The sequence below is a fragment of the Podarcis cretensis genome (assembly GCF_951804945.1).
Source record: "Podarcis cretensis genome assembly, chromosome: 5".
In the NCBI taxonomy this organism is placed as follows: domain Eukaryota; kingdom Metazoa; phylum Chordata; class Lepidosauria; order Squamata; family Lacertidae; genus Podarcis; species Podarcis cretensis.
In genome coordinates this window covers 9,363,502-9,390,112 of record NC_137174.1, presented here as the reverse complement: position 1 = coordinate 9,390,112, position 26,611 = coordinate 9,363,502, and the positions used below count along the sequence as shown (strand labels likewise).

Sequence of the window (26,611 nt, the reverse complement as noted above, 5' to 3'; positions counted from 1 at the left end):
TGTGATTATATGATTTGATAATTTGTTATATTGAAATTCCTTAAGAAAAAATGAAATGTATTCATAAGACATTTTGAGCATAAAATAACAGCATTTGTACCCCATCCATCCCATTGGGTTGCCCCAATGACTCTAGGCATCTGACACTTATCCTGGCCCAGCTGCACTAGGTAAAGGTAAAGGGACCCCTGACCATTAGGTCCAGTCGTGACCGACTCTGGGGTTGTGGCGCTCATCTCGCTTTATTGGCCGAGGGAGCCGGCGTACAGCTTCCGGGTCATGTGGCCAGCATGACTAAGCTGCTTCTGGCGAAACCAGAGCAGCGCATGGAAACGCCGTTTACCTTCCCGCCAGAGCGGCAAGGTATTTATCTACTTGCACTTTGATGTGCTTTCAAACTGCTAGGTTGGCAGGAGCAGGGACTGAGGAACGGGAGCTCACCCCGTCGCGGGGATTCGAACCACCGGCCTTCTGATCAGCAAGTCCTAGGCTCTGTGGTTTAACCCACAGCGCCACCCGCACTGCACTGGCTGCCAATTAATTTCCGGGCCTAATTCAAAGTGCTGCTTTTGACCTATAAAGCCTTAAAACGGCTCAGGACCGCAATACCTCAAACGCTGCTTCTCCCCATATCACCCTGGCCTGTGATCATAATCTGAAGCTTTTATTCAAGTGCCTCCTCCATGAGAGGTCAGGCCTCTTAAATGTGTTTGTGGGAGGGGGGGGACTATAGGTTTTTATTTGTTTTTATTATGTTATGTATTCCGCGGTTTCATTTTATATTTTTGTGCTACAAAACCATCCTTGGATCTTCAGATCAAGAGCGGCATATAAAATAAAGATATAAATAAGCACCTTTTAATCTTGCAATTCCTTCGAGGATCTCAGGGTAATAAACAAGATCTCTCCTTCCCCCATTTAATCCTCTTAATAGTCTCTGTGAGCCATGTCTGTCTGAGAGAATGCAACCAGCTCAAGGTCACTCACCTGATAAATACTGAAATTACTGAGAATTGCATGTACATGTTACTGTCTTCTCCAACTAGGGGAGCGATGCACTCAAGGCAAAAGGCAGTTTTTGCTCATAGCTCTCTGCTGCCACATTCCAAGATTTGTAACATACTGTGCTATGTCTATTTCCCCAAAGCCTTTGACTGTGTCAAACACAGCAAACTATGGCAAGTTCTTAAAGAAATGGGAGTGCCTGATCACCTCATCTGTCTCCTGAGAAATCTCTATGTGGGACAAGAAGCTACAGTTAGAACTGGATATGGAACAACTGATTGGTTCAAAATTGGGAAAGGAGTACGACAAGGCTGTATATTGTCTCCCTGCTTATTTAACTTATATGCAGAATTCATCATGCGAAAGGCTGGGCTGGATGAATCTCATGCCGGAATTAAGATTGCCGGAAGAAATATCAACAACCTCAGATATGCAGATGACACAACATTGATGGCAGAAAGTGAGGAGGAATTAAAGATCCTTTTAATGAGGGTGAAAGAGGAGAGCGCAAAATATGGTTTGAAGCTCAACATTAAAAAAACGAAGATCATGGCCACTGGTCCCATCACCTCCTGGCAAATAGAAGGGGAAGAAATGGAGGCAGTGAGAGATTTTACTTTCTTGGGCTCCGTGATCACTGCAGATGGTGACAGCAGCCACAAAATTAAAAGACGCCTGTTTCTTGGGAGAAAAGCAATGACAAACCTAGACAGCATCTTAAAAAGCAAGAGACATCACCTTGCCAACAAAGGTCCGTATAGTAAAAGCTATGGTTTTCCCAGTAGTGACGTATGGAAGTGAGAGCTGGACCATAAAGAAGCCTGATCGTCGAAGAATTGATGCTTTTGAATTATGGTGCTGGAGGAGACTCTTGAGAGTCCCATGGACTGCAAGATCAAACCTATACATTCTTAAGGAAATCAGCCCTGAGTGCTCACTGGAAGTACAGATCCTGAAGCTGAGGCTCCAATACTTTGGCTACCTCAGGAGAAGAGAAGACTCCCTGGAAAAGACCCTGATGTTGGGAAAGATGGAGGGCACAAGGAGAAGGGGACGACAGAGGACGAGATGGTTGGACAATGTTCTCGAAGCTACTAAAATGAGTTTGACCAAACTGCGGGAGGCAGTGGAAGACAGGAGTGCCTGGCGTGCTCTGGTCCTTGGGGTCACAAAGAGTCGGAAACGACTCAACAACTAAACAACAAACATGTCTATTTACTTCTGAAGCTTCCAGCAGATGAAAGCTCCTAAAAAACCCCCCATAGTGTGAGACTGATGCTTTCTATATAACATTTAACAGTTTGCAAGGATGTGAGCTCTACAGCAGCATTAGAAATAAAGGAAATGGATGGAGGTTGCATTAGCATCATCACATCCCCATGAATATTGAGACTGGGGCAGGAATGGTTGTTTAAGCAGCAGATGAAGTGGGCACCTAGCATCGTTTGCTGTCTCGAGGTGTTGTTAACTCAAAATTTAAACAATCTTAACAACCCTGGAGTACTCCTATTTTTCAAGCTCACACTGGGAGTGTATTAGTCCTGGGAAAGACTCTCCTCCCTGAAAGAGAGGGGAGTGGTTGTGGGCGGGAGCCTGAACACCGCCCCTAGCAGGGGGCATAGCCCCCTGCCTCCAGCTCACCTGGCTGGCGCTCACGCCCCCCGGTGGCCGTCCAACCAGGTGCCATGGGGGGGCGTGTCCAGCAGCCTTGATGCTGCAGCGTCAGCCTCTCCCCGGCCTCATTTCTCTTCGTCGTCCTGTGCGAGTCACCCACCCTCCACTTCCATTGAGTTAGGGCTTAGGTCATTGGCCTTGCTATGGACCTTAGGTTGGTCGCCCCGGTTGCACGGGGGGCCTGGTAGGAGTTTTTCCATTTGGCATTAGGCTTTTTGGTTTTTTCGCCTACCTCGTAGCAATCGTCACAACTTTTGTGGTATTGGTGGGTAGGTTAGGCATTGGAATAATGTGCTGTGGTGTGTCGAAGTGCTAGGTGTGGCCATCGCCTATGCCTTCAATGTTTAGGGGTATTCCGTTAAAGGAATCTGGCGGTCGTGTATTCTGTCCGATGCCTGCTTGGCGGGAGGCCATGGCACGACCCTCGGTGACAGCAGGGGTGAGCCTATAGTTGGATTAGCATCAACAGGTGATGAACCCCTGGTGAATAAAACCACTTGTTTCGCGATCCAATGCCTAAGCCAATACCTTTTCATTGCTGTAATCAATAAAGTTGTGGCCTTTTCTAGCCCATTAACCTTATATCACGTGTCCCTGTGTCTTCTTTTCACGTCGCGGTGGTCGGGTCCTCGAACCACAACTGACTTGCAGCCTTTTAATAAAGCAGTTGCGAAAGAGATACTGCCAGAGGAAAGAGGACCTGCTGTGTTGAAAAGCTGGTCCTGCATCAAGCTCCAGTCTCTGTAGGCAGAGTTGCTCATCTGAATGTCTTCTCCTCCTGCTTACCGTATTTTTAGCTCCATAAGACGCACCTGACCATAAGACACACCTAGTTTTTATAGGAGGAAAATAAGAAAAAAAAAAAATTCTGAACGAAACAGTGGATGTATGCCTTTTGTGGTTCATGCTGTGGCCACAGACATGTGATTTGACAGTGAGTTTGGGGTAGCCCAATGCAAAAATCCTGAGGATCCGTGCTTTGTAAACACGTTTTTGCACCATTGCAGCCCCACGAAACAGTGGATACGTGATATTTTGGGTGCAGGCTGCAGCCATGGACATGCTATGTGAGCTGATATTGAATTTGGGGTGACCCACTGCAAAAATCATGAGGATTCATGGGCTTTTACCTCCCCCCTCCCAGGCAGCCTCCTTTATCTCTAGCGTCGCTTATCTCTCTCCCCAATCGGCAAACGATCAGTGACTTTGTTTCAACACCCACTTCCCTCTTTCAAAAAAAAAAAAAAAAAAAAAAAAAGCATGATCTGCTTTTTGCCCCTGGGCAATTCGGCTCCAGGGACCACACATTTGCTCCATAAGACGCACAGACATTTGCCCTTACTTTTTAGGAAGAAAAAAGTATGTCTTATGGAGCGAAAAATACGGTAAGCGGAGCAGGGGGGTCCTGAATCACGAAAGAGTTGCATGGAATCCTGCCAAACTGTGCAGGGCTTAACCCCCAACCCCCAGCTAACAAGCAGGGGGTGGATCCTGCTCTTATGGCTGAATGCCCATTTCCTGCTGGAAACACAAGATTTAACCCCAGCCTCTTGTGCATCAGAATACAAGTGATGTCAGCTGATGGGCAAGTGGGCGTAGTTTGGGGGAAATGGGTCTTGTGGGGCAACTTGGGCCAAGACTTAATTCGTGAGACAGAAGTTCCCCCCATCCCCTCTAGCAAAGTATTGGAAGACACAAGAGCTACCCACGCTGGAGGAATGGCAGGCGAGTGATTGACTTTATGGGATTGGCAGAAATGACCGGCAGAATCCGCGACCAAGAGAAAGAGACTGTGGAAGAAGATTGGAAGAAATTTAAGATGTATCTTAAGAACTATTATAAAATTGAGGAGTGTTAAAATGCTGAGGGAAAAGAAGACGTAGAATTGCAGCGGGAAATTGTGTTTAATTTTAGGGTGGAATTGAAAAAGAGAATGAATTTATATTTAATTGGTTAAGAAGGGTTGCTGAATAATGGTTTATAATTAAGGATGCAAAAAGGGAAAGGTACGGGGAAGTCCGGGAAAAGAGGGTTATGGAAATAAGGTTAAGAAAATATGATTTTTTATGTTTCTTTTTATGTTGTTTTTGTTTATGTTAAAAAATTTGGAAATTAATAAAAAATTTATTTTTTAAAAAAAAAGTTCCCCCCATCCCCACTCCAAGGAAATGCAGCTCTTTATGGAAAAAAAAACCTGTTCTATTCCTGATAGATGTGCTTTGCATTTTTAAAAAGTCATTCACCAAGATAATCAAGATTTTCAGCTGTCTTCTGAATTTTCAGCACCTTGCTTCTGAAGACATTCATGAACTGAACACTCAGTATAGAATTATGTGCCACTTCTCAACTTATGCAGCACAGATAGGCAGCCCTACTCCACACTCAGCTGCCCTCAGGCTGGTTAGATAGCTATGTTTTAGCCATTCCCCCTCCTGATCAGCGTCCTGAATAAATCAGCCTTACCCAGAGTGTTGGGGGGGGGGAGAGAAAGGGGACCCACTTTGGAAAATAATACAGCAAAAACTGCTACCAAAAAAGAGTAAGAAAAAAGTATCCACCCACACTAAGTGTGAGATTTTGACCAGCTTCTGCCCATCTGAAGCTGAAACAGGCTCGTCATATCTTGAGTCCAAGCAGAGCGTCGTCACACAGCAGAAGGATAAGCAGTATGTGCTACATTCTTAATTTTATTTACACTCTATGCTGAGAGAATACAAACATGCATCTTGCCTCTGTGAGAGCAGAGAAGCAACTCCTCTCGGAAACAAAGAACACCGAGAGAACAGTGAAGAACAGGAAACCAGTGAACGTCACATCCAGTCTCCCATTCCCGTGGGAACCCAACAGTAACTCTGACTGTGGAATGCAAAACAATGCCTTGTGACTGCAGTTGCTGCTCAGTGAGGGAAATAGAAACCAACACTAATAAGTAGAACAGAAGCATAACCACCCGACCCCATCCCACTCACCATTCCCCTCCCTCTTTCTTTTTCTCTTTCTTTCTTTCTCTTTCTTTCTGTCTGTCTGTCTTTTTCTTCTATCTAAACCAATTCATGAACCAAGAACCTGTACATTGACCACTAATAATGAAACACATGTTGTAGATATTTCCCCACATTTATTATCCTTTTTTTGTGATACACAAATGACATGAGAAAACTTGGTATACTTGTTTGTATAACCTTATTCTTGTTTATAAAACCCAATCATAATTTTTAAAAAAACTAAGAAAAAAGTACACTATTTATAAGTGCAATATCCATAAACATTTTCGCAGTCTTTTTTTTTTGTTACCAGGCTCTCCTTCTCCTACAATAAATACATATTTTGATTTTAAATATTCATTTTCATTTTACATATTATTTCCTTTATATAAGCTCTTCAACTCTATTGTCATTACAAGGCCTTTTATTAATGTCATTTAAATGAGAATTTACACAGTATGGTCCCTGCCCGCTGCGTTGACCCTACCTCTCTCCCTCCTGCGAAGGTGCACTCGCCCGGCTGTGGGTCAGGTGTGCTTGTGGTGAATGGGAACAAACTCGGCCAATGCATTTTCCTAACTGGCAGTGTAAGTGAGGAGCGAACAGTGAGCGAACACAAGCCTTTCATTCTGCTGCTTTTCATGCTCAGATCTTGCACCCAGCACCTCAGCAGTCTTGAGCTTTCTTTCAACAGTCTTGCACTAGTGTTCTGCCCTCAGCGGCCACTGTCCTTTCCATGTGCCCATAGATATTTTTTTCTCCTTTTTTGGAGGTGGAATGGGGGAGGGTTTAACTTCAAAAAACCAAGAATTATTGTTTATTTCAGTGTCCACTCATGCTCTCTCCACTGGGCCCATTTTGCAAGTCTGCAGATCCCCAGGCAGGAATTAACTTTATTATTGTTGTTGTTGTTGTTGTTTAGTCGTTTAGTCGTGTCCAACTCTTCGTGACCCCCTGGACCAGAGCACGCCAGGCCCTCCTGCCTTCCACTGCCTCCTGCAGTTTGGTCAAACTCACGCTGGTAGCTTCGAGAACACTGTCCAACCATCTCGTCCTCTGTCGTCCCCTTCTCCTTGTGCCCTCCATCTTTCCCAACATCAGGGTCTTTATTATTATTATTATTATTATTATTATTATTATTATTATTATTATACCACCCTATAAGCGGAGGTCTCAGGGCGGTTCACAGAACATAGTTGTTCCTCTTTAGGAGTTATTAACAAATTTACATGCAAATTCTTACAAAGGCTGCCTACAAGAAAAATGAAGAGCTCTGACAACCATCATGAACAAGAGCATTTAAAATGGTAGGTAAAGGTAAAGGTACCCCTGCCCGTACGGGCCAGTCTTGACAGACTCTGGGGTTGTGCGCCCATCTCACTTAAGAGGCCAGGGGCCAGCGCTGTTCGGAGACACTTCCGGGTCACGTGGCCAGCGTGACATCGCTGCTCTGGCGAGCCAGAGCCGCACACGGAAACGCCATTTACCTTCCCGCTGGTAAGCGGTCCCTATTTATCTACTTGCACCCGGAGGTGCTTTCGAACTGCTAGGTTGGCAGGCACTGGGACCGAGCAGCGGGATCGCACCCTGCCGCAGGGATTCGAACTGCCGACCTTTCGATCGGCAAGCCCTAGGCGCTGAGGCTTTAACCTACAGCGCCACCTGCGTCCCATTTAAAATGGTACACAAGTAATAAATTTCTCGTTCATGTGATGCTAGTCCATAAGGCATGACTCTCACGTGAAATGAAAATTGTGAGCAAGGCTGACCTCATCCACGAAACCTAGACAATGATTGTGTGATCATGTGCACCCAAGGGCCAAGGCATGCTTTTAAAAGGAAGCCGTTCCAGCAAAACCTTATGCCCCCAGTTACAGCCACAGAGAATGTTTCTGGCAAACTGCTGCAAAGCACTTGTATTCTCAGTTAGTCACAAGTGTGCTGACTACAGAAGAACACCTTCTCACCTAAAGACAACTGGACAATTGCCGAATCGCAGGAATGAACTTACACATTCAGATTGACACAAAAGCTGCTCAAGGGGAGTTTGTCCTTTGTTGCCAGATGTTATTCTTTCAGGGAAAGTAAATGCAGGTGTTGGAAAAGGAATATACCAAAAGAAAAAAAGGGGGGAGTGTGGGCCCTGAAGCATAGAGGGTGGGGAACATGTGGGATGCCAGATAATTATTATTATTATTATTATTATTATTATTATTATTATTATTATTATTTATATCCTGCCCTCCCCAGCCGAAGCCGGGCTCAGGGCGGCTAACAACAATAAAATAGTACAACATTCTAAAATCATTTCATTATAAAATTAATTCAAATCAAATTGATGGCAACCATTAGATTTTGCTAGACTACAACCCCCATCACCTGTGACCACTGAGTCAAGGTATCAAAAGCTGAAAATCTGCAGTCCACCAAAAAGTAAAAAAACTAGAGTGGTGTTAGAATATATACAAACCACAAGTCTTCTGTTTAAAATGAGAACAGAACAGTTATCAATATAAGCACACACAAAATTATGTGTACAATTCATGTTCATTGTAAAATGTATTAGATTACGCAAGTTGATACTAAGTAAACTAGTCCAATAAAATGCTTTCCTTTACAGAGTGGCAGTACTGGCAAAGGTCCTTGCAGTTTTGCCATTCACGGCAACTCAGTTTAGTGCATAGTTAAACTGGTTTGCAAACTTTTCATGTTTTCTTTGATCCATTCGATTCATCGCTTTCACCACCCGCTTCATGGCTGTTCTGTAAGAAGAAAACAAGACAAGATGAAAAGGAGAGAACGAAACTGAGGTTACACACAAATGTGAGCAGCATTTATGAACATGTGAGCAAATATAAGTGGGATGTGAATAATTGCTAATCGAGCCTCCACAACACTGCACTGATGACGAAGCAGAACAAATTTATAATCTTAATTAAATTAGCTACAGAAATAATTTTTAATTAACAATGGGCTCATTAAGAGAAATAAACAAAGCAAAGTCTTTCACAGTAATGATCGCACATCACACCTTTTATGGCCGCACTCATTTTACACAATTGCTTTAGTGAAATTTTAAACACCGAAGTTGGAATATACAGAACATGTACCTCTAGGGGGCAATGTTTATGATCTTCTGCAGTGTGCAGGAAGCGTTTTGCACATTAAAAAGGAATTAACCAGAGCAATATAAACAAACAGCAACTATTTGGAAACTATCAAATTAGTTTAATGGGGCCCCTAAACCACAAAGTCTTAACAACAGGCACTGTGCATGCATGCATGCGTCCATTCAATTCATCCCACAAACCTGCAAATAGCTGTTTTTAACAGAACTCAAAGCATCTGCATAAAATCATTTCTGGAAACAAATTTTGTTTCACACCCCCCCCTGCCCCAAAGCATAAACTGAGTTGCTCAGATCAGAGGGAAGGGCTTTAGCAGCCCTGAGCCCGACTCCGGCCAGGGTACAAATAAAAATTTATTATTTATTATTATTATTATTCTACAGACCACACAAAGGGAAGGATCTCAATCCATTTCAATAAACTGAAGCCACTGAATCTTATTTCCATACTTATTCTATATGTGTTAAACTACACAAATTACAGACCGGGTGTGGTCTAGCGGTTAAGAGGGACAAAAATCCCACTCAGTCCTAAAACTCACTTGATGAACTTGGGCAAATCACACTCTCTCAAATTGACTTCACAAAACTCCTGCCTCCTACATTTCATGTGTTTTTTCCAAGTATAGGCTCGAGGATAAAAATTACTGTATATATGTCAACCCTTCACCAAGTCAGCTTTAGAATTTCTGGAAATCTCTGTTTTTGAGACAGGTGCCTAGTTTTCCTACTTGCCTGAAACAGGATGCCCCTAAAGTTTAGCTTCTCCAATCTGCAAATAAGGGAACTGAGACAAATTTTCTATGAACCTGTATTGTAATATTCCAGCACAACCATCGCCTCCAGTTGTAAGATGACTGGCAGCTGTGTGGGCATAGACACCATATGCCCATGTGTGCTGTTCACATGCATCTTGGCTGAATTCTCACACCCAACTAACTGATGGTACTAACATCAGCCACTGATGGCAGTCAATCTGCAGATGCCCCAAACCTTGCAGACTTCGTTATTCATAGAATCACAGAACTGTAGAGTTTGAAGTGATCCCGAGGGTGATCTAGTCCAATCCCCTGCAATGCTGGAATCTCAACTAAAGCATCCCTGACAGATGGCCATCCAATCTCTGCTTAGAAACCTCCCTGTTAGATACCACCACCTACTGAGCTTGCCATCATATTTCCTGGAAACTAGGACAACAATGGAGATAGCTTTGGGCATGTTTTTGCTTTTGCTTTAAAGATTTTAAAGTTGTCTAAGGGCAAAGGAGACATGGAGCAAATACAACAGATTAAAAGAGGTGGCCCTTTAAGCGAAACTCCCCTGGCTTGAGGAGTTTACAGGAGGCATTGCTATAAAAGAACGACAACTATGTGGTCATGGTTTTGGAGCGGGAATGATATTTAATTGGCAGGAGAAAAGTGAGTCTTTAGCACGGCACAATGGCCTTGGCACTTTCATGTCATGTAGGTTTTACATTAGCAGCACTAGCTTGTGAGATACTGTAAATGAAATGAGATCCCACTCTGATGATCTGTGTGCAATTTCACTTAACTTTATTGGCAGACTAGAGCCTGGGTTTATCACCTGTACATTTCAAGTAATTTGGGACTGTTATATAAAGCCAAGGTTATCATCTTGTTTAGTGCTGCAAACTATGAAACCTATTAAAACATGACAGATTGAATTCCCACGCCTGGCACTAACACACATTCAAAATCATTAGCACGAAGCACAGTAAACTAAAAACAACTTTTAAAATTTATTTTCTAAAGCTGATGTGAAATTCTGCTTATTAGAACTTTATGGCTTATTGACTCCTCAAAATAAGACCAGATAATACAAGATTGTCATGGACAATGTGTTGTTCTGCGAGGAGAAGAAAAGCAAGGCGAGTTTTCATTACTCATAACAACCATTACATCAAGACAAGGAAAGCAACACCATTTTAAAATAATGAACATCCCTCAAAACTGGCTCATTCGGGCTTTTGAGGTTATATAATATTGTAAACACTAGTATTTTTGTTGCAAACAAAAAATGTTTTGCTTCTCGATTTAATAGCATTTGTTTTGCTCCACTTGGATTGATCACACTTGCTGTTGTTCTGTCACACAGAGGTTGGCTTCAAACAGTCACTGTGGCACAGCTGGAACATGCACTGGTTGCAACATGCAACAAAGGCAGATCTGTACGTCTGGGAATGAAGCTTTCATGTCACCAGCCCACATTTGTGGTAGTGGCTGGCACAGCTGTGGAACGAGCTGTGGCTACTCAGGCACAGACCCACAGCCACAAGGATGTCATTTCAAGTCACAGACACTGTGGATGTCTGTATTATTTGAAAACAGCCGCTGTTTACATATTGGTGCTACTTTAATGTTTGTTGCGCTGGACTCCTTTTAGGAATAAGAGCGGGATAAATAATAATAATAATAAGATGCTGAAACATTAGCGATACATTTTGAATGTAGGAATAAATTGTGTTAAAACATCAGGTCAGACAAATGATACATTGTGCATCAGAGCTTTGTTGCAGAAAATGCAATGCCATATTCCTTGAACAAGAGTGAGCTGGAGAAGAGGGAAATCCCATTTGAGAAAATGTCTGGTGTGCACTGCTCATGCAACTAGATATTTCACACATAACTGACCCAATTCAAAGGGTATAAATAGTTTCCTGACTTTTTTACTCTGAAGAAAGATGGGTAGAAGGCCTTTCCTTATCATGTGCAGAGCATTCTAGAAGGTTCTTGGCTTTGGCCTGTGAATTCCCAAAATATAGGGAAGAAGCAAGAATGGGAAGAAATGGGAAATGAGCGAAGTCCCAACTAAAGAAGAATGGCAATTCAAACTGATGGAATATGCACAGCTTGCGGACCTATAATATAGAATAAGAGAACAAGAAGAACAGATGTTTAAAGAAGATTGGAAAATGTTTGCTGAATATATGGAGGGAAATATTTGAAAACGTGGGCAGCATTAAGATGAAATTCAACAGTGTAAATAAGTTTTGATGGATGTAATAATGGAATACTGAATGGTTTAGTTTATATAAAATATGCAGGGATTTATGTTATGCAAAATGAAGCATGGAAAGAGAAGAAGGGGTCACTGATATTTTAAGGTTGTTTAAATGAATATTCTAAAATATAAAACAGAAAATTTAATAAAAATTATAGAAAACAAAACAAAAGAAGAAAGAATTCTTATTTAGTGACAGACACGAAGCATATATTTTCTGCACAAACATGCTACAGTTTCAGACTTCTTGCTGCCTATTTCTTGGGACCAGATTTCTAAATGATCAGTACCCAGACACTGAGCAGGTAGTTGCCCTTGTGTATAGTCAGATTTGTAGAGGGGTTCAACATACAGTGGTGCCTCGCAAGACGAAAAGAATCCGTTCCGCGAGTCTCTTCGTCTAGCGGTTTTTTCGTCTTGCGAAGCAAGCCCATTGACGCCTTAGCGGATTAGCGCTATTAGCGGTTTAGCGGCTTTTAGCAGCTTAGCGGCTTATCGGCTTAGAAAAAGGGGGGGGGAAGGGGGAAAAACCCCGCAGGAACTCGCAAGACATTTTCGTCTTGCAAAGCAAGATAGGAAATTTGTTTTGCGAAGCACCTCCAAAACTGAAAACTCTTTCGTCTAGCGAGTTTTACGTCTTGCGAGGCATTCGTCTTGCGGGGCACCAGTGTACTGGCTTGCACAGGATTACAGTTTTGAATTGGGAGCGCTTAGCTATTTCGTAAGCATAGATTCCTGTGATCTAAAGAACAGACTCCTCACACAAAGAAGCAATCTATACAACCAGCAAAGCTGTTAGCTGACCAGTTTGGGAATAAGGAAGAGAGGGTGGAATCCAACCCTAACACTTAATAGCTCTGTTGGGTATAAATGAAAATAGAAATATGAGCATGTGCCATATTATTCTTAATATCTCTTATGCTCCATCCCATTTTCCTTAAAAAAAGTAGCATGTTTTATGTAATCAACACATGCTATTGTATTTGTTATGTATCATATGCAATCGAATATCAGATGTATGTATAAGCTGCTACTTTCTTCTGTAACATTGTCAAGGAAACCCAGCACTTCCACTGTCTTTTTTAGTAGAAATAATGCTTGATAAAAATGTGTATCAAAAACAGATATCCATTACTTTAAGGCAAACACAATGCACAGAGATATGGAATACAAACAATGTGCAATAAAGTCCAATCACTACTGTTCAAATGATGACAATGATGTTACCAGTAACATACTTAATATGGACAGCACAAAAACTAGTTGTTCTTCTGTAGCAATATTCTATGAATCAACATAAATAATTTAAAAATAAATATTATTGTTAACAGTTTTAATACTGTGTGTAACTTCATATTTTTGACTCAAGTGACATAATTTCAGATTTCCAGCAAGAGCGTTTCTGGTACCAAATCCTGTATTTTCCTTGATATTGTATATAAAAGGCACCCTCTAAAGAAGTAAGGCAATGTTCCTGTATTGCAGGGGGTTGGGCTAGATGACCCTTGGTGTCCCTTCCAATTCTATGATAAAAACAAAACTAAATTAGCAGAGCAACAAACAAGATAGGCATTATAAGCAAAGTAGCCTCTTACTTATCGAAAACTTTCTTTTCCAGGCGGGAGCGAGAAGTGTTTGCTTGCTGCTTCAGGTCTGTGAGGTTTGCATATTTCTTTTTCTTCCCTTTCTTTTTCCCTCCTTTTCCACTGTACCGAGAGGATCCAAGATCAGCCCCAGTGGCTGCTTCAACTTCTCTCATGAACTCTGGGTCTTGCCACTCTAGACAAAGGCAAAAACACCAACAAGCGTTTTATTGCTGAATTTTCAGAATGTCAGAACCGAATTAAAAATGGAGGCCGAGTCAGAAAAAAAATCAAACCATTCCACACTAAAGAGATATCATCTAGAGCAGCTTCCCTCAATTTGTTGCCCTCCAGGTGTTTTTGGTGAATGATTTCCATCAGCGCAGCTGGTGTGAGCTGCATCCCAAACATCTGGAGGGCACCATGTTGGGGAGCGCTGATGAACCTTTGCATTAAGCGCAAATGGAGCTCTAGAAAAATTCCAAGGCAAGAAGCCTAGAAGGGCAAAATTAAAGCACTCACTTGCAGCAGACGGATCACACAGTTTACTTTTTTTGAAGTAAAGGAATACAAAGCAGAACAATTCAGATACAGGAACTATTAATCCAAGATTAACAAAAACTAAACAGTTTATCTCCCAGTAAATAAGAAGGCAGCACAGACACACAGTTTAGGAACCCTGTGAATGGAGCGATTGTTTAAACACAACCAAAAAACGCTGGCGTTCAGTAGAGATGAAATGAGCATTTGAGTAAAATGAAGGAGCAATTTAAAAGCCTTTGAGAAAAATCGATAGCGTGCCAGGAAGAGCAGCCTTTTTGAGCACTGATGGGCCCCTAAAGCTCTTCATACATTGTTACTGGTTTAGCAGCAGGGAAAAGAAAATTACACAGTTTGCAAGGGGTAGGGCGGAATCAATACTGTAGTTAGTAAAGAGATACTATTTCACATCTGACTGGCCAGGGGCTGCCTTCACTACCTTGTCCTGATACCTGTTTGTTAACAAGTCACTAAGGGTTGGAAAACCAGATATTCTTCAGGGCTGACACAAAAAATAGGCACTTAATTTGCTCCTCTGTGTGAACTATTGTAAAAGGATGAAGACTGCAGATTAGCAGGTCAGCCTAATCCCTCATGATTCGTCGTTTCAGGAGAGCCTGAAGCTCCGTGGACACTTGGGCTAGGATGTAATATTTTTAAAGAGTCAAGAAACAGAAATCAAGGCTTCATCACTATTAGACTGCAGCATGAGAATCGCTCAACCTTTTGCTTTCAGTTACCTGGACGGGAAGATATAAAGGGCACAAGAGGGGCCTCGGAATGCTTCGCCTTTTACTTTGCCTCACGTCCCAGCTCTCTATTTCTAGTACTGCAAACATGGTAGATGTCATTATTTTCAGGGGACCCAGATTCTGAAAAAAGGGGATACGCTTTCTGAACCCTTGAGGCCAGTGTCCATTTGAGGGAGGGTCAGGTGTCTTAACAGGTGGAGCAGAGCCAGCTGATTCTATTTTGCTAGACATTCTCCTCCCTTGCAAAGACACCAAGGACCACGTAGAACAATTGCTGCCATCCCTTTAATTGGCCCGATTGCACTGGCTGCCAATTAGTTTCAGGGGCCCAATTCCAAGCGTTGGTTTTGACCGATAAAGCCTCAAGGGGCTCATGACCGCAATACTTCAAGGACTGCCACTCAATCAATCGACGTATAAACTGACCTGGCCCCTGAGATCCATCTTCAGAGGCCCTTCTTTGTGTGCCCTTGCCACAAAGAGGGTGGCAATACGATGATGGGCCTTTTTTTTGCAGCGGCTGCACATTTGTGAAATTCTCTCCCCAGGGAGGCTTGCCTGGCCCCTTCCTTACACACCTTCAGGAACCAGGCGAAAACATTCCTCTTCAACCGGGCCTTGGGCTGACTAACATCCTATATCCTTCTAAATGTGTTTGTCGGAGGGGTTTGATTTTGTTCTTGCTTTTATTATGCATTTTGGGTTTTTATCTTCACGCTCAGAACCACCCTGAGATACAAGGATGAAAGGCAGTAAAGGTAAAGGGACCCCTGACCATTAGGTCCAATCGTGACCTACTCTGGGGTTGCGGCGCTCATCTCGCTTTATTGGCCAAGGGAGCCGGCGTACAGCTTCCGGGTCATGTGGCCAGCATGACTAAGCTGCTTCTGGCGAACCAGAGCATTGCACGGAAATGCCATTTACCTTCCCGCCAGAGCGGTACCTATTTATCTACTTGCACTTTGACGTGCTTTCGAACTGCTAGGTTGGCAGGAGCTGGGACCGAGCAACTGGAGCTCACCCTGGGATTCGAACCACCGACCGTCTGATCGGCAAGTCCTAGGCTCTGTGGTTTAACCCACAGCGCCACCCGAGTCCCATGAAAGGCGGTAGGCAAATTTTTTAAAAAACAGAGAAACAATCCAGGAGTGAGAAACCTTTTTGGCTCCGTAGGTGACATTCCTATCAAGAACTGCCTCATAGGCCAAATTTGACAGGTGGTGTCACCACAGAGCACCTCTCAATCAATTGACATCACAAATGATTTCAGGGGATTTGGTAGTGGTCACCACGGCAGTGCTGAAGGGAAGTTTCTTTCCTTCCTTTCAAGGGGAAAAAACCTTCCCGTTGGCAGTGTCTTGCTTTATTTCTGCAATGTGTGCAGCCAAACAGATCAGTCTGGGTGCACAGGGGGGGGGGGGGGAAATCAGATTTTTAAAAATTTAAATAGGATTTTTTTGATTTAAATAGGATTTTAAAAATAAAACACTTTTGGAAGAAAAATCTTTCTAAATATAGTTTTCTATTTAGGATACGTTATAGTCCAAAGGCTATTCATCAGGAAATAAGGATTTGTTTTAAGCTTTTCATGTGTGCTAAAACTCAGTCTAAGTTTTTGGTTTTTTAAAAAGTTAACCACATCAGTTAATAAACATGGATACATATGCCATAATGTTATTGCTTTAGCTAAATAAATTGTTTAAACTGTTATTAAGGAAATGATTGTTTTTTATTCCTTCCAATAAAGTACAGCAGAAAAGTTGTCCAAATATAAACAGTTAACTTATTAAACCTCACAATAATTTCATAATTATCTGTCTATGTATTTCTAATGGTATAAGCAAACCAGTATTTTTTGATATAACTGTAAAAACTGCTCTGAAAATTTATTATTCCAAAAATGAAACTATCATCTGGTTGTAAATATTAAGATTATAGAGCAAGAATGAATCTTTCTGTAAAAAAAATAATAAAATGATTTAAATCCAGTCTTACTGACTAGTGATTTAAATCCAGTCTTACTGACTAGTGATTTAAATCAATTTGATTTAAATCAAATCCACCCTGCTGGGTAGCGAAGGTTTCCTGCTAGGTTTGGGGGTGTAGACCAAGCTCTCTGAAGAGAGCTCTCTTGTGCACCTGGACCAAACAGGATTGATCTCCTGCAATATTACTCAGTGGGAAGAGGGAAGAGAGCCTGCTTTGTGCTTGAAGCATTTTGCAAGTGTTTTTGGAAACAGCTTGTATTTCTCCTTGAAGTGACTGGGTGGCCAGAGGCAGGGGGGTGCTGAGGGAGAAGCGTGAGCTGCTTCAAGCTGTGCTTTTGCTAAGGAGCATGTGTTAAATCCTGCTGGGAACAAGGTGTACAAGACAATGCAGGATTAAACCCTCTCCTCCCGCCCAATCAGCTAACACAGGCATAGGCAAACTCAGCCCTCCAAATGTTTTGGGACTACAACTCCCATGATCCCTGGCTAACAGGACCAGTGGTCAGGGATGATGGGAATTGTAGTCCCAAAAAATATCTGGAGGGCCAAGTTTGGGGATGCTTGAGCTAATGCCACTAGCGATGAGAAGTTGGGTGTGGTTTGGGGGAAATGGCCTGGGGGCCAGAGGTTTCCCACCCCTACTTTAATCCAGATCTGAATGGCATTTGTGCTGCAAGGCCTCAGGCACAGGGACCTTTTCAGTTTTGCTACTGAGGATCTGATAATTTAGCTTCTTTCTTCTTCCAATTATGACTTTGACTGTAGCTATACTTAGGCTATGAAGTGTAGGAATGTAACATTTCACCCGAAATTAATTTGTTGACGTTTGTGCACTATTATCTAAAAGCAGCAAAATAGGTCATTTCCTTTGGAATTTAGAAAATGGCTTATGCTACACAAAATATAGAGCTTTCATTTATGAAAAGCATTTTGGGTACATCCAAAATGCTGTCAAAAAAGTATTAGTAAAGATGACTTGTCCTTTCTAGCACCAGGAATAATCTATTTTTTCTCTAAATTTCCACCAAGGATAAATTCATGTTTTAATTTATAAATTAATATTGTCTGGCTTCTTCTCCTCACTCCCCATGGTTACAGTCATATTCAAAGGTAACTTTGCACATATTTTAAACTCAATAATCACAGATTTCATTAAACATACAAACCTGGTTGCTTTTCTTTTTTCTCAAACTGTTGCTTTGCTTCTCTCTCTCTGTCTTCTTGATCAATAGGAGTCCCGGAATCATCCCGGGGGATTATTTTTCCATGAAATGGGCACTTCAGAAAGAAACAATGATATTTGTGCTGTTACACACACATTCTCTCTCTCTCTATATATATATATTTATAACAAGTTAGGCCTGATTAGGAACATTTTTTGTAGCTTATGGATAGAACAGAGAAGCTGCAAGTGGGTTTATTTGAGTATACAGTGGTGCCCCGCAAGACGAATGCCTCGCAAGACGGAAAACCCGCTAGACGAAAGGGTTTTCCGTTTTGGAGGTGCTTCGCAAAACGAATTTCCTATGGGCTTGCTTCGCAAGACGAAAATGTCTTGCGAGTTCCTGCGGGTTTTTTTCCCTTTCCGCCCCCTTTTTCTAAGCCGCTAAGCCGCTTATCTGCTTATCCGCTAAGCCGCTAAAAGCGCTAATCCGCTAATCCGTCAATGGGCTTGCTTCGCAAGACGAAAAAACCGCTAGACGAAGAGACTCGCGGAACAGATTAATTTCGTCTTGCGAGGCACCACTGTACATGGCTGTGCTGACTGATTCATATCATTCTGGATATGGGAATATCCCAACAGCAGGTGGTCATGAAATCCAGGGAACTTTGCTCTGCTATCTCTGGAACCACAGTTCACCTCAGTTCTGAAAACTCCTATTTGTAGTTCCCTGAAATGTTTATTTGAGCCAAGGGTTTGGTACAAATTCTCCGCACTCAACATACATGTAATGCACTCCAAGCTTTTTCATCCACCTGCAAATTCCCAATATACAAAAACCACTGAGAAAGTGATAGTGAAATGAAAGGTGTTTTTTTAAGTATCTTTAGAAGATAGAGAGGTAGCCTTGAGAGATATGAATTTGTGGATTCACTTAATCATCTTTCTTTCTTTCTTTCTTTCTTTCTTTCTTTCTTTCATCTTACTCATATGTGCATTTTCTTTGGAGTATGCTGCCTGCCTTAACACAAAGTACTTTCTGCTTGAAAATGTAATAATGGTCTTAGTGGATCAGGCCAAATATCCAACCTACAACCTATAAATGTGTCTGTTCCTTCTGGGGGAAAAATCTGGTCACCCCGACTTGAAAGGCAAGGCTAAAGCATTTGCTCTACAAAGAAAGGCCTTAAATTATTTGTGTTCTTAGCTTTGGGGTGGGGGAAAGGATGTTTAAAATGCGATTACCGTATTTTTCGCTCTATAACACGCACCTGACCATAACACGCACATCGTTTTTAGAGGAGGAAAACAAGGGAAAAAACATTCTGAATGAAACAGTGGATGTATCATTTTTGTGCTTCATGCTGTGGCCACAGACATGTTATTTGATGGTGAATTTGGGGTGACCCAATGCAAAAATCCTGAGAATCCCTGTGGATCCATGCTTTGTAACCACGTTTTTGCACCATTGCAGCCCCAGGCAACAGTGGGTGCATGATTTTTGGGGGGCAGGCTGTAGCCATAGACATGCTATGTGCTCTGATGGTGAATTTGGGCTGACCCAATGCAAAGATCCTGAGCATCCATGTGGATCCATGCTTTGTAACCACGTTTTTGCACCATTGCAGTCCCAGGCAACAGTGGGTGCGTGATTTTGCGGGGGCAGGCTGTAGCCATGGACATGCTATGTGATCTGATGGTGAATTTGGGGTGACCGAATGCAAAGATCCTGAGGATCCATGTGGATCCATAATAATAATAATAATAATAATAATAATTTATTATTTATACCCCGCCCATCTGGCTGAGTTTCCCCAGCCACTCTGGGCGGCTCCCAATCAGTGTTAAAAACAATACAGCATTACATATTAAAAACTTCCCTGAACAAGGCTGCCTTAAGATGTCTTCTGAATGTCAGGTAATTCTTTATCTCTTTGACATCTGATGGGAGGGCGTTCCACAGGTCGGGCGCCACTACCGAGAAGGCCCTCTGCCTGGTTCCCTGTAGCCTCACTTCTCGCAATGAGGGAACCGCCAGAAGGCCCTCGGCGCTGGATCTCAGTGTCCGGGCTGAACGATGGGGGTGGAGATGCTCCTTCAGGTATACAGGACCGAGGCCGTTTAGGGCTTTAAAGGTCAGCACCAACACTTTGAATCGTGCTCGGAAACGTACTGGGAGCCAGTGCAGATCTCTCAGAACCGGTGTTATGTGGTCCCGGCGGCCACTCCCAGTCACCAGTCTAGCTGCCGCATTCTGGATTAATTGCAGTTTCCGGGTCACCTTCAAAGGTAGCCCCACGTAGAGCGCGTTGCAGTAGTCCAAGCGTGAGATAACCAGAGCATGCACCACTCTGGCAAGACAGTCCGCGGGAAGGTAGGGTCTTAGCCTGCGTACCAGGTGGAGCTGGTAGACAGCTGCCCTGGACACAGAGTTAACCTGCGCCTCCATGGACAGCTGTGAGTCCAAAATGACTCCCAGGCTGCGTACCTGGTCCTTCAGGGGCACAGTTACCCCATTCAGGACCAGGGAATCCTCCACACCTGCCCGCCTCCTGTCCCCCAAAAACAGTACCTCTGTCTTGTCAGGATTCAACCTCAATCTGTTAGCCGCCATCCAACCTCCAACCGCCTCCAGGCACTCACACAGGACCTTCACCGCCTTCACTGGTTCTGATTTAAAGGAGAGGTAGAGCTGGGTGTCATCTGCATACTGATGAACACCCAGTCCAAACCCCCTGATGATCTCTCCCAGCGGCTTCATATAGATGTTAAAAAGCATGGGGGAGAGGACGGAACCCTGAGGTACCCCACAAGTGAGGGCCCAAGGGTCTGAACACTCATCCCCCACCACCACTTTCTGAACACGGCCCAGGAGGAAGGAGCGGAACCACTGTATAACAGTGCCCCCAGCTCCCAGCCCCTCTAGACGGTCCAGAAGGATGTTATGGTCGATGGTGTCAAAGGCCGCTGAGAGATCCAGCAGAACTAGGAAACAGCTCTCACCTTTGTCCCTAGCCCGCCGGAGATCATCAACCAGCGCGACCAAGGCAGTTTCAGTCCCATGGTGAGGCCTGAATCCCGATTGGAAGGGATCCAAATGGTCCGTTTCCTCCAGGCGTGCTTGGAGTTGTTCAGCAACCACCCGCTCAATCACCTTGCCCAAGAATGGAAGATTTGAGACTGGGCGATAGTTGGCCAAATTGGCCGGGTCTAAAGATGTTTTTTTAAGAAGCGGTTTAATGACCGCCTCTTTCAGCGGGTCTGGGAAGGCTCCCTCACAGAGGGAAGCATTCACCACCCCGCAAAGCCCATCGCCCAGCCCTTCCCGGCTCGCTTTTATCAGCCAGGATGGGCAAGGATCAAGAAGACAGGTGGTCGGTTTCACTCGTCCAAGCAGCCTGTCCACATCCTCGGAGGTAACAGATTGGAATTGATCCCATATAACAGGACCAGACAGAACTCTAGCACTCTCCCGCCCTGGCCCTGCTCCCACTGTGGAGTCTACTTCCTTCTGAATCTGAGCGATTTTATCTGCAAAAAACTTTGCAAAAGCATTGCAGGAGATCTTGGGGTCCCTACCAGGCCCCGGTGGTACAGGTGGTTCCGATAAACTGCGAACCACCTGAAAAAGTCTCCTGCTGCTGTTTTCTGCAGATGCAATGGAGGCGGCGAAGAAGGCCCTCTTCGCCGTCGCCATTGCCACTTGGTAGGCTCGACGTTGAGCTCTAACCTGTGTCCGGTCTGATTCAGAATGAGTTTTCCGCCACCGGCGCTCTAGCCGTCTCAACGATTGTTTCATCACCCTCAGCTCCGGGGAGAACCACGGGGCTGTCCGGGCTCCATGCAATCGGAGAGGGCGCTTCGGAGCCAGACAGTCAATAGCCCTGGTTAACTCCGCATTCCAGCGTGCCACCAGGGAATCAGCTGAAAGGCCATCAGCTTGGGATAAAGCATCCCCTACCACTCTCTGGAAGCCAATTGGATCCATTAAGTGGCAGGGGCGGACCATCCGAATCGGATCCATGCTTTTTAACCACATTTTAAGTGGGGAGGGAAGGAAAAACACAGAAGGGACAAGGAGCACGAGAGGGGTGTGCAGAGAAGCAGCTGGCTAAGAATGCAGGAGAGGGGTATAACGGGAGGGAGGAAAGGAAGGCAAAAGTTTTCCCTCACCTACCCACCCAAGCCAGCCAGCTCGCGCTCTCTCTCTCCCTTCTGCATGTTTTCAGCAGCACGGAGCACAGAGACGACACTCTGCTTTCCCCTCTGCTTGCCTGGAGGGGAGGGGCTTTCCCTGCTCTTTGTTCCGTTTGAGCAAACACAGCAAGGAAACAGAGCTGGGTGGGCAGTAAGACCCTGAAGCAGAATGCAGGAAAGCAGCCGCTTCCTCTTTTCAGGTTTCCCTTCTCCGAGACGCGATTTGATTTTTCCCCTTCCTTTTTAGGAGAAAAAAAATCTGTGTGTTATAGAAGGAAAAATACGGTATACTGCAATGAACATCAATGTGGAAAATCTGAATACAAACTATTATCACAGTAAATGTGCAATCATGTGCATGCCTACTCAGAAGAAAGTTCAACCAAGTTCAATAGGATTTACTCCCAGGCAAACAAGTACAGGATTGCAGCTGTAGTCTTTAAGAAGTGATCGGACCCTTCATTGTTTTGCTGCTGCAGAGCATAGCTATCCTCCCAGAATAGTTTTTTTATTTTAAAAAACTACCTTGCTTTTCCTTCTGCAAGAATGCTAAAAGTACCTACATTTTAAAAAAACAAAAACCCCACAAAAGCTACACTCATCAACAAATTGCAACCCCAAACTCCAAGATTAAAACAACTAATGGAATTCCTTCACTCTGTCAGAGCAGTAGAACTTGAGGTCATTCCCTCTTTTAGGAAAACAGAGAAGCATTTCTTCAAACAGTTCTTTTATGGCTGGATTTAAGTTTAATATACCAAATTGAGGACTTGAAATTCTTCATCTTCAAAGTCCATTTTGGCATTCTCAGTGATCTTACACCACAAATCTTATGGTCAGAAATATCCTGAGTAGACATTATAGTGGTACTGAATTATTCAGCATCAAACTGTTAAAACGCTGTGCCCAGGCCCCAGTCCTTTCCATTCTGCAAGTCTAATTTTGCTCCATGTTGGGTCTGTCAGCAACAAGATTATTTTCCATCATTTAATCATGAAATACGAAGGCAGGCTTTTAGAGAAAGGAGATCTACCGTATTTTTCACTCCATAAGACGCACCAGACCATAAAACACACCTAGTTTTAGGAGGAGGAAAAGAAGAAAAAAAATATTCTGAATCCCGGAAGCCAGAACAGCAAGAGGGATCGCTGCGCAGCGAAAGAAGCAACTCCTCTTGCTGTTCTGGCTTCTGGGATAGCTGCGCAGCCTGCATTCGCCCCATAAGACGCACACACATTTCCCCTTACTTTTTAGGAGGGAAAAAGTGAGTATTATAGAGCAAAAAATATAGTAATTCAATTCCAAGTAATGTAACAGGTGTACTATGTGGGGCTCCAAGCAGAACACACAGGACTTCATTTTGGATTACATTCAATTCTTCCCTTCTAGAGTTTCCCTCAAACTGCTGCCTCATATCTCTGGCCAAGCACATTACAGTATTAATATTTTAAAGAAATGGCAAAATAGGATCAAGTGGAATGCTCTAGAGGTGTTATTAAGCACCCACCTTAAATCTATCCTGCCTTTCACAAAGTCCTCCATTAGGCATTGGTGCCCGGCATTTGTGTTTCACTGGCTCAAACTTGCCAGCAAATGTTATACATCTGCTCTTCAGCATCTCTGCAACTTCTTTGTTTTCCACTTCCTCTTCCATTTCGCTGGGTGCCCAGAAGCGATGCTGAGAAGAACATCTAGAAAACAGAGCAGTTACACCAGTGTTTTGTCATGAATGTAAATATAAATTCTAGAGAGACATTTTAACACCTTCTCCTGATATATGACATACGCTTTTAAAATATCTAAACACTGCTTGGGCTCAAATTCCTAAACAACTTTGATTTTTTAAAATATTGAATATATTTAATTCAGCTGCAAGCTAAAAAAAATATAATGAAACTACTATCTCAAGAGGATTGCAAGTGATTCACTTCTCCATAAGCAGCTTCATCACATATTTTGTAAGGTCAATTTATAATTTTGTGTTTTTACGTTGTAAATAGCCTTGTGATCTTTGGATGAAGCATGGCGTATAAATTAAATAAAATGAATTCTAGAAATGGATCAGGTTATGTCAGAAACGCTGTCTGTCATCAGACGGCTCATAAAATTTGCAAGTGTGCAGAAAGTTTTTACATTTCAAGGTTTCAGTAAAAATGAGCAGATAAGGCTTGATGTGTCACAATTTAAGAGAGGAATTTTTTTTACATATTTTAAAAGAAAACGTGCAGTATATTTACTTAATAATCTTCCCAGAACCTGGTTGCTCTTGGCCCCAGTAGAAAAGATCTAACCCAAACGGTACGACCGGGGCCTTGGCTTTTTCTTCTTCAGACTTATTGTTGGGTGCCACTGGTTCAGAATTTCTAGATTTGTAGGATAAAATATAAATGATGAAGAGACAACAGTTACTATCCAGAACGACAGGATACATTCAACAATTGGCATCCACTTCAACTTTTAGCAGGTCAAAATGCTGTGAAAAGCAAACACTTTTAATTATGACAAGGAATTAAAGATTCACAAGATGACGTGCATAACTCTTAGATGATTTTCCAAGGTACTCGAACAAGAAAGGCTAAGAACAATACAACACAAACCAAGCAAGAACCGCAATGCTGATTAAATACTGCCTTTGTCTTTAGAAGTCTAAAACAGTATTATACCACTTTAAGCAGTCATGAGTTCCCCCAAAGAGTTATGGGAACTGTAGTTTGGCCTGGGAGTTGTTCCGAGACTCCTACTCCCCTCATGGAGCTACAATTCCCAGAGTTCCTTGGAAAGATACTGAGATATGAAAGCTAGCTGAATGGCACCTTAAACCTGGGTTATGGGCGCAACAATGGAATGTCAAGGTCTTGTCCAAGTCCTGTCCAAATGAAGAAAACAAAAAGGAACATAACCTTTGGCAAAAAGAAAAGTGGAAGCAGACAGTAAAGGTAAAGGGACCCCTGACATTAGGTCCAGTCACAGCCAACTCTGGGGTTGCGGCGCTCATCTCCCTTTATTGGCCGAGGGAGCCGGTGTACAGCTTCTGGGTTATGTGACCAGCATGACTAAGCCGCTTCTGGTGAACCAGAGCAGTGCATGGAAACGCCGTTTACCTTCCCGCTGGAGCAGTACCTATTTATCTACTTGCACTTTGACATGATTTCGAACTGCTAGGTTGGCAGGAGCAGGGACCGAGCAATGGGAGCTCACCCCGTCGCAGGGATTCGAACCGCCGACCTTCTGATCGGCAAGTCCTAGGCTCTGTGGTTTAACCCACAGCACCACCCACGTCCCTTAGACAGTAAGGGATGCTAAAGAATAACTTGAGGAACAAATTGCTAAAAACATTGAGACCATCAACAATAAGTTCTTTATTTTTTAAATTTTTTTAATATTTTATTAAGGGTTTTCTTGTTTTACAGTGTGAGTGTAATGCCTCGTATTTTTTTTCTCCATGTAACATTTTTACAAATCCATTTCATTTGTTGAGGCAATATGGGGAGAAGAAAAAAAAAGAAAAAAAGAAAGGGGGTGGAGGGAGGGGAGATGGATGGGGGTGGGGTCGGGTAGCAGTGTTTCTATTATGCTTAATGTATGTAGAGTTTGGTGTCAGCATGCTTGTGTTGTTCACTTGTGTTCCTTTGGTGGTGAGAGAGGTTGGGGTCGGCCTAGGATGTGATTGCTTGTTTGTGATTGGCTGTGGTGATCTTTGTTTTCGTGTGTGAGTGAGGTGGGTGGGTGTTTTGGATCAGGTTAGCCATATTGATTTGTATGCTGTTGGTGGATTATTGTCATTGTCCTGTTGGGCTGTGTATGTGATAAAGGGGAGCCATACTGGGGTGAAGGTGTCTTCTTCTGTTTGTCCCCGTGTCAGTTTCAGTTTATTAGTTAATTTTTCTAGTAGGGCTGTTTCCCATACTATTTGGTACCATTGGTCCATGCTTACTCCTGACAGGTCTCTCCAGTGTCTGGTTATGGTAACAATAAGTTCTTTAAATATACAGTGGTACCTCAGGTTCATTCCGGAGGTCCATACTTAACCTGAAATTGTTCTTAACCTGAAGAACCACTTTAGCTAATGGAGCCTCCTGCTGCTGCTGTGCCGCCAGAGCCCGATTTCTGTTCTCACCCTGAAGCAAAGTTCTTAACCTGAAGCACTATTTCTGGGTTAGCGGAGTCTGTAACCTGAAGCGTATGTAACCTGAGGTACCACTGTATTAGTAGGGGTGTGGGTGGAGCAGTTGGACCTTAGGATGACAAGAGAGTCAAAGGTGTGCTAGATGACGTTAGGGAGATTGCAGAACTGAATGAATTCTTTGTGTCTGCCTTTACTATTGGAGCCAGAGTATATCCTAGTGATTGAACTAACTTTTGTAGAAGAGTCCGAGGAATTCAGTTCTAGGACTAACAGGCAAAATAAAAGCATTCACCCAGACGTTCTCGGAGAACTCAAATGTATAACAGCTCATCTTCTAACAAAAACATGTAACTTGTCCCTCGGACCAGCCCCCATACCCAAGGACTGGAAAGTAGCCAATGTAACACAGTTAACACATAGTTAAACCATTGAACTTGCTCCAAAAAGAGGCA

At 43.2% G+C, this 26,611-nt stretch overlaps 1 protein-coding gene across 2 annotated transcripts in view; it reads right to left on the bottom strand.

Annotated features, from left to right (window-relative positions):
* Positions 1 to 7,301: 7,301 nt before the first annotated feature.
* The window catches only part of UVSSA (UV stimulated scaffold protein A), a 64,959-nt gene continuing 45,649 nt past the window's right edge, over positions 7,302 to 26,611 (bottom strand). The window contains exons 9-13 of one of the 2 annotated variants that reach the window (XM_079975191.1): positions 24,271 to 24,396; positions 23,541 to 23,724; positions 17,841 to 17,952; positions 13,407 to 13,590; positions 7,302 to 8,425 (exon numbers count right to left, since the gene is read on the bottom strand). In XM_079975191.1, coding sequence (XP_079831317.1) covers positions 8,332 to 8,425; positions 13,407 to 13,590; positions 17,841 to 17,952; positions 23,541 to 23,724; positions 24,271 to 24,396 — 700 coding nt within the window. In that variant the 3' untranslated portion in view covers positions 7,302 to 8,331. Of the gene's footprint in view, positions 8,426 to 13,406; positions 13,591 to 17,840; positions 17,953 to 23,540; positions 23,725 to 24,270; positions 24,399 to 26,611 lie in introns of both variants that reach the window. The other variant, XM_079975192.1, reaches the window with a different exon arrangement.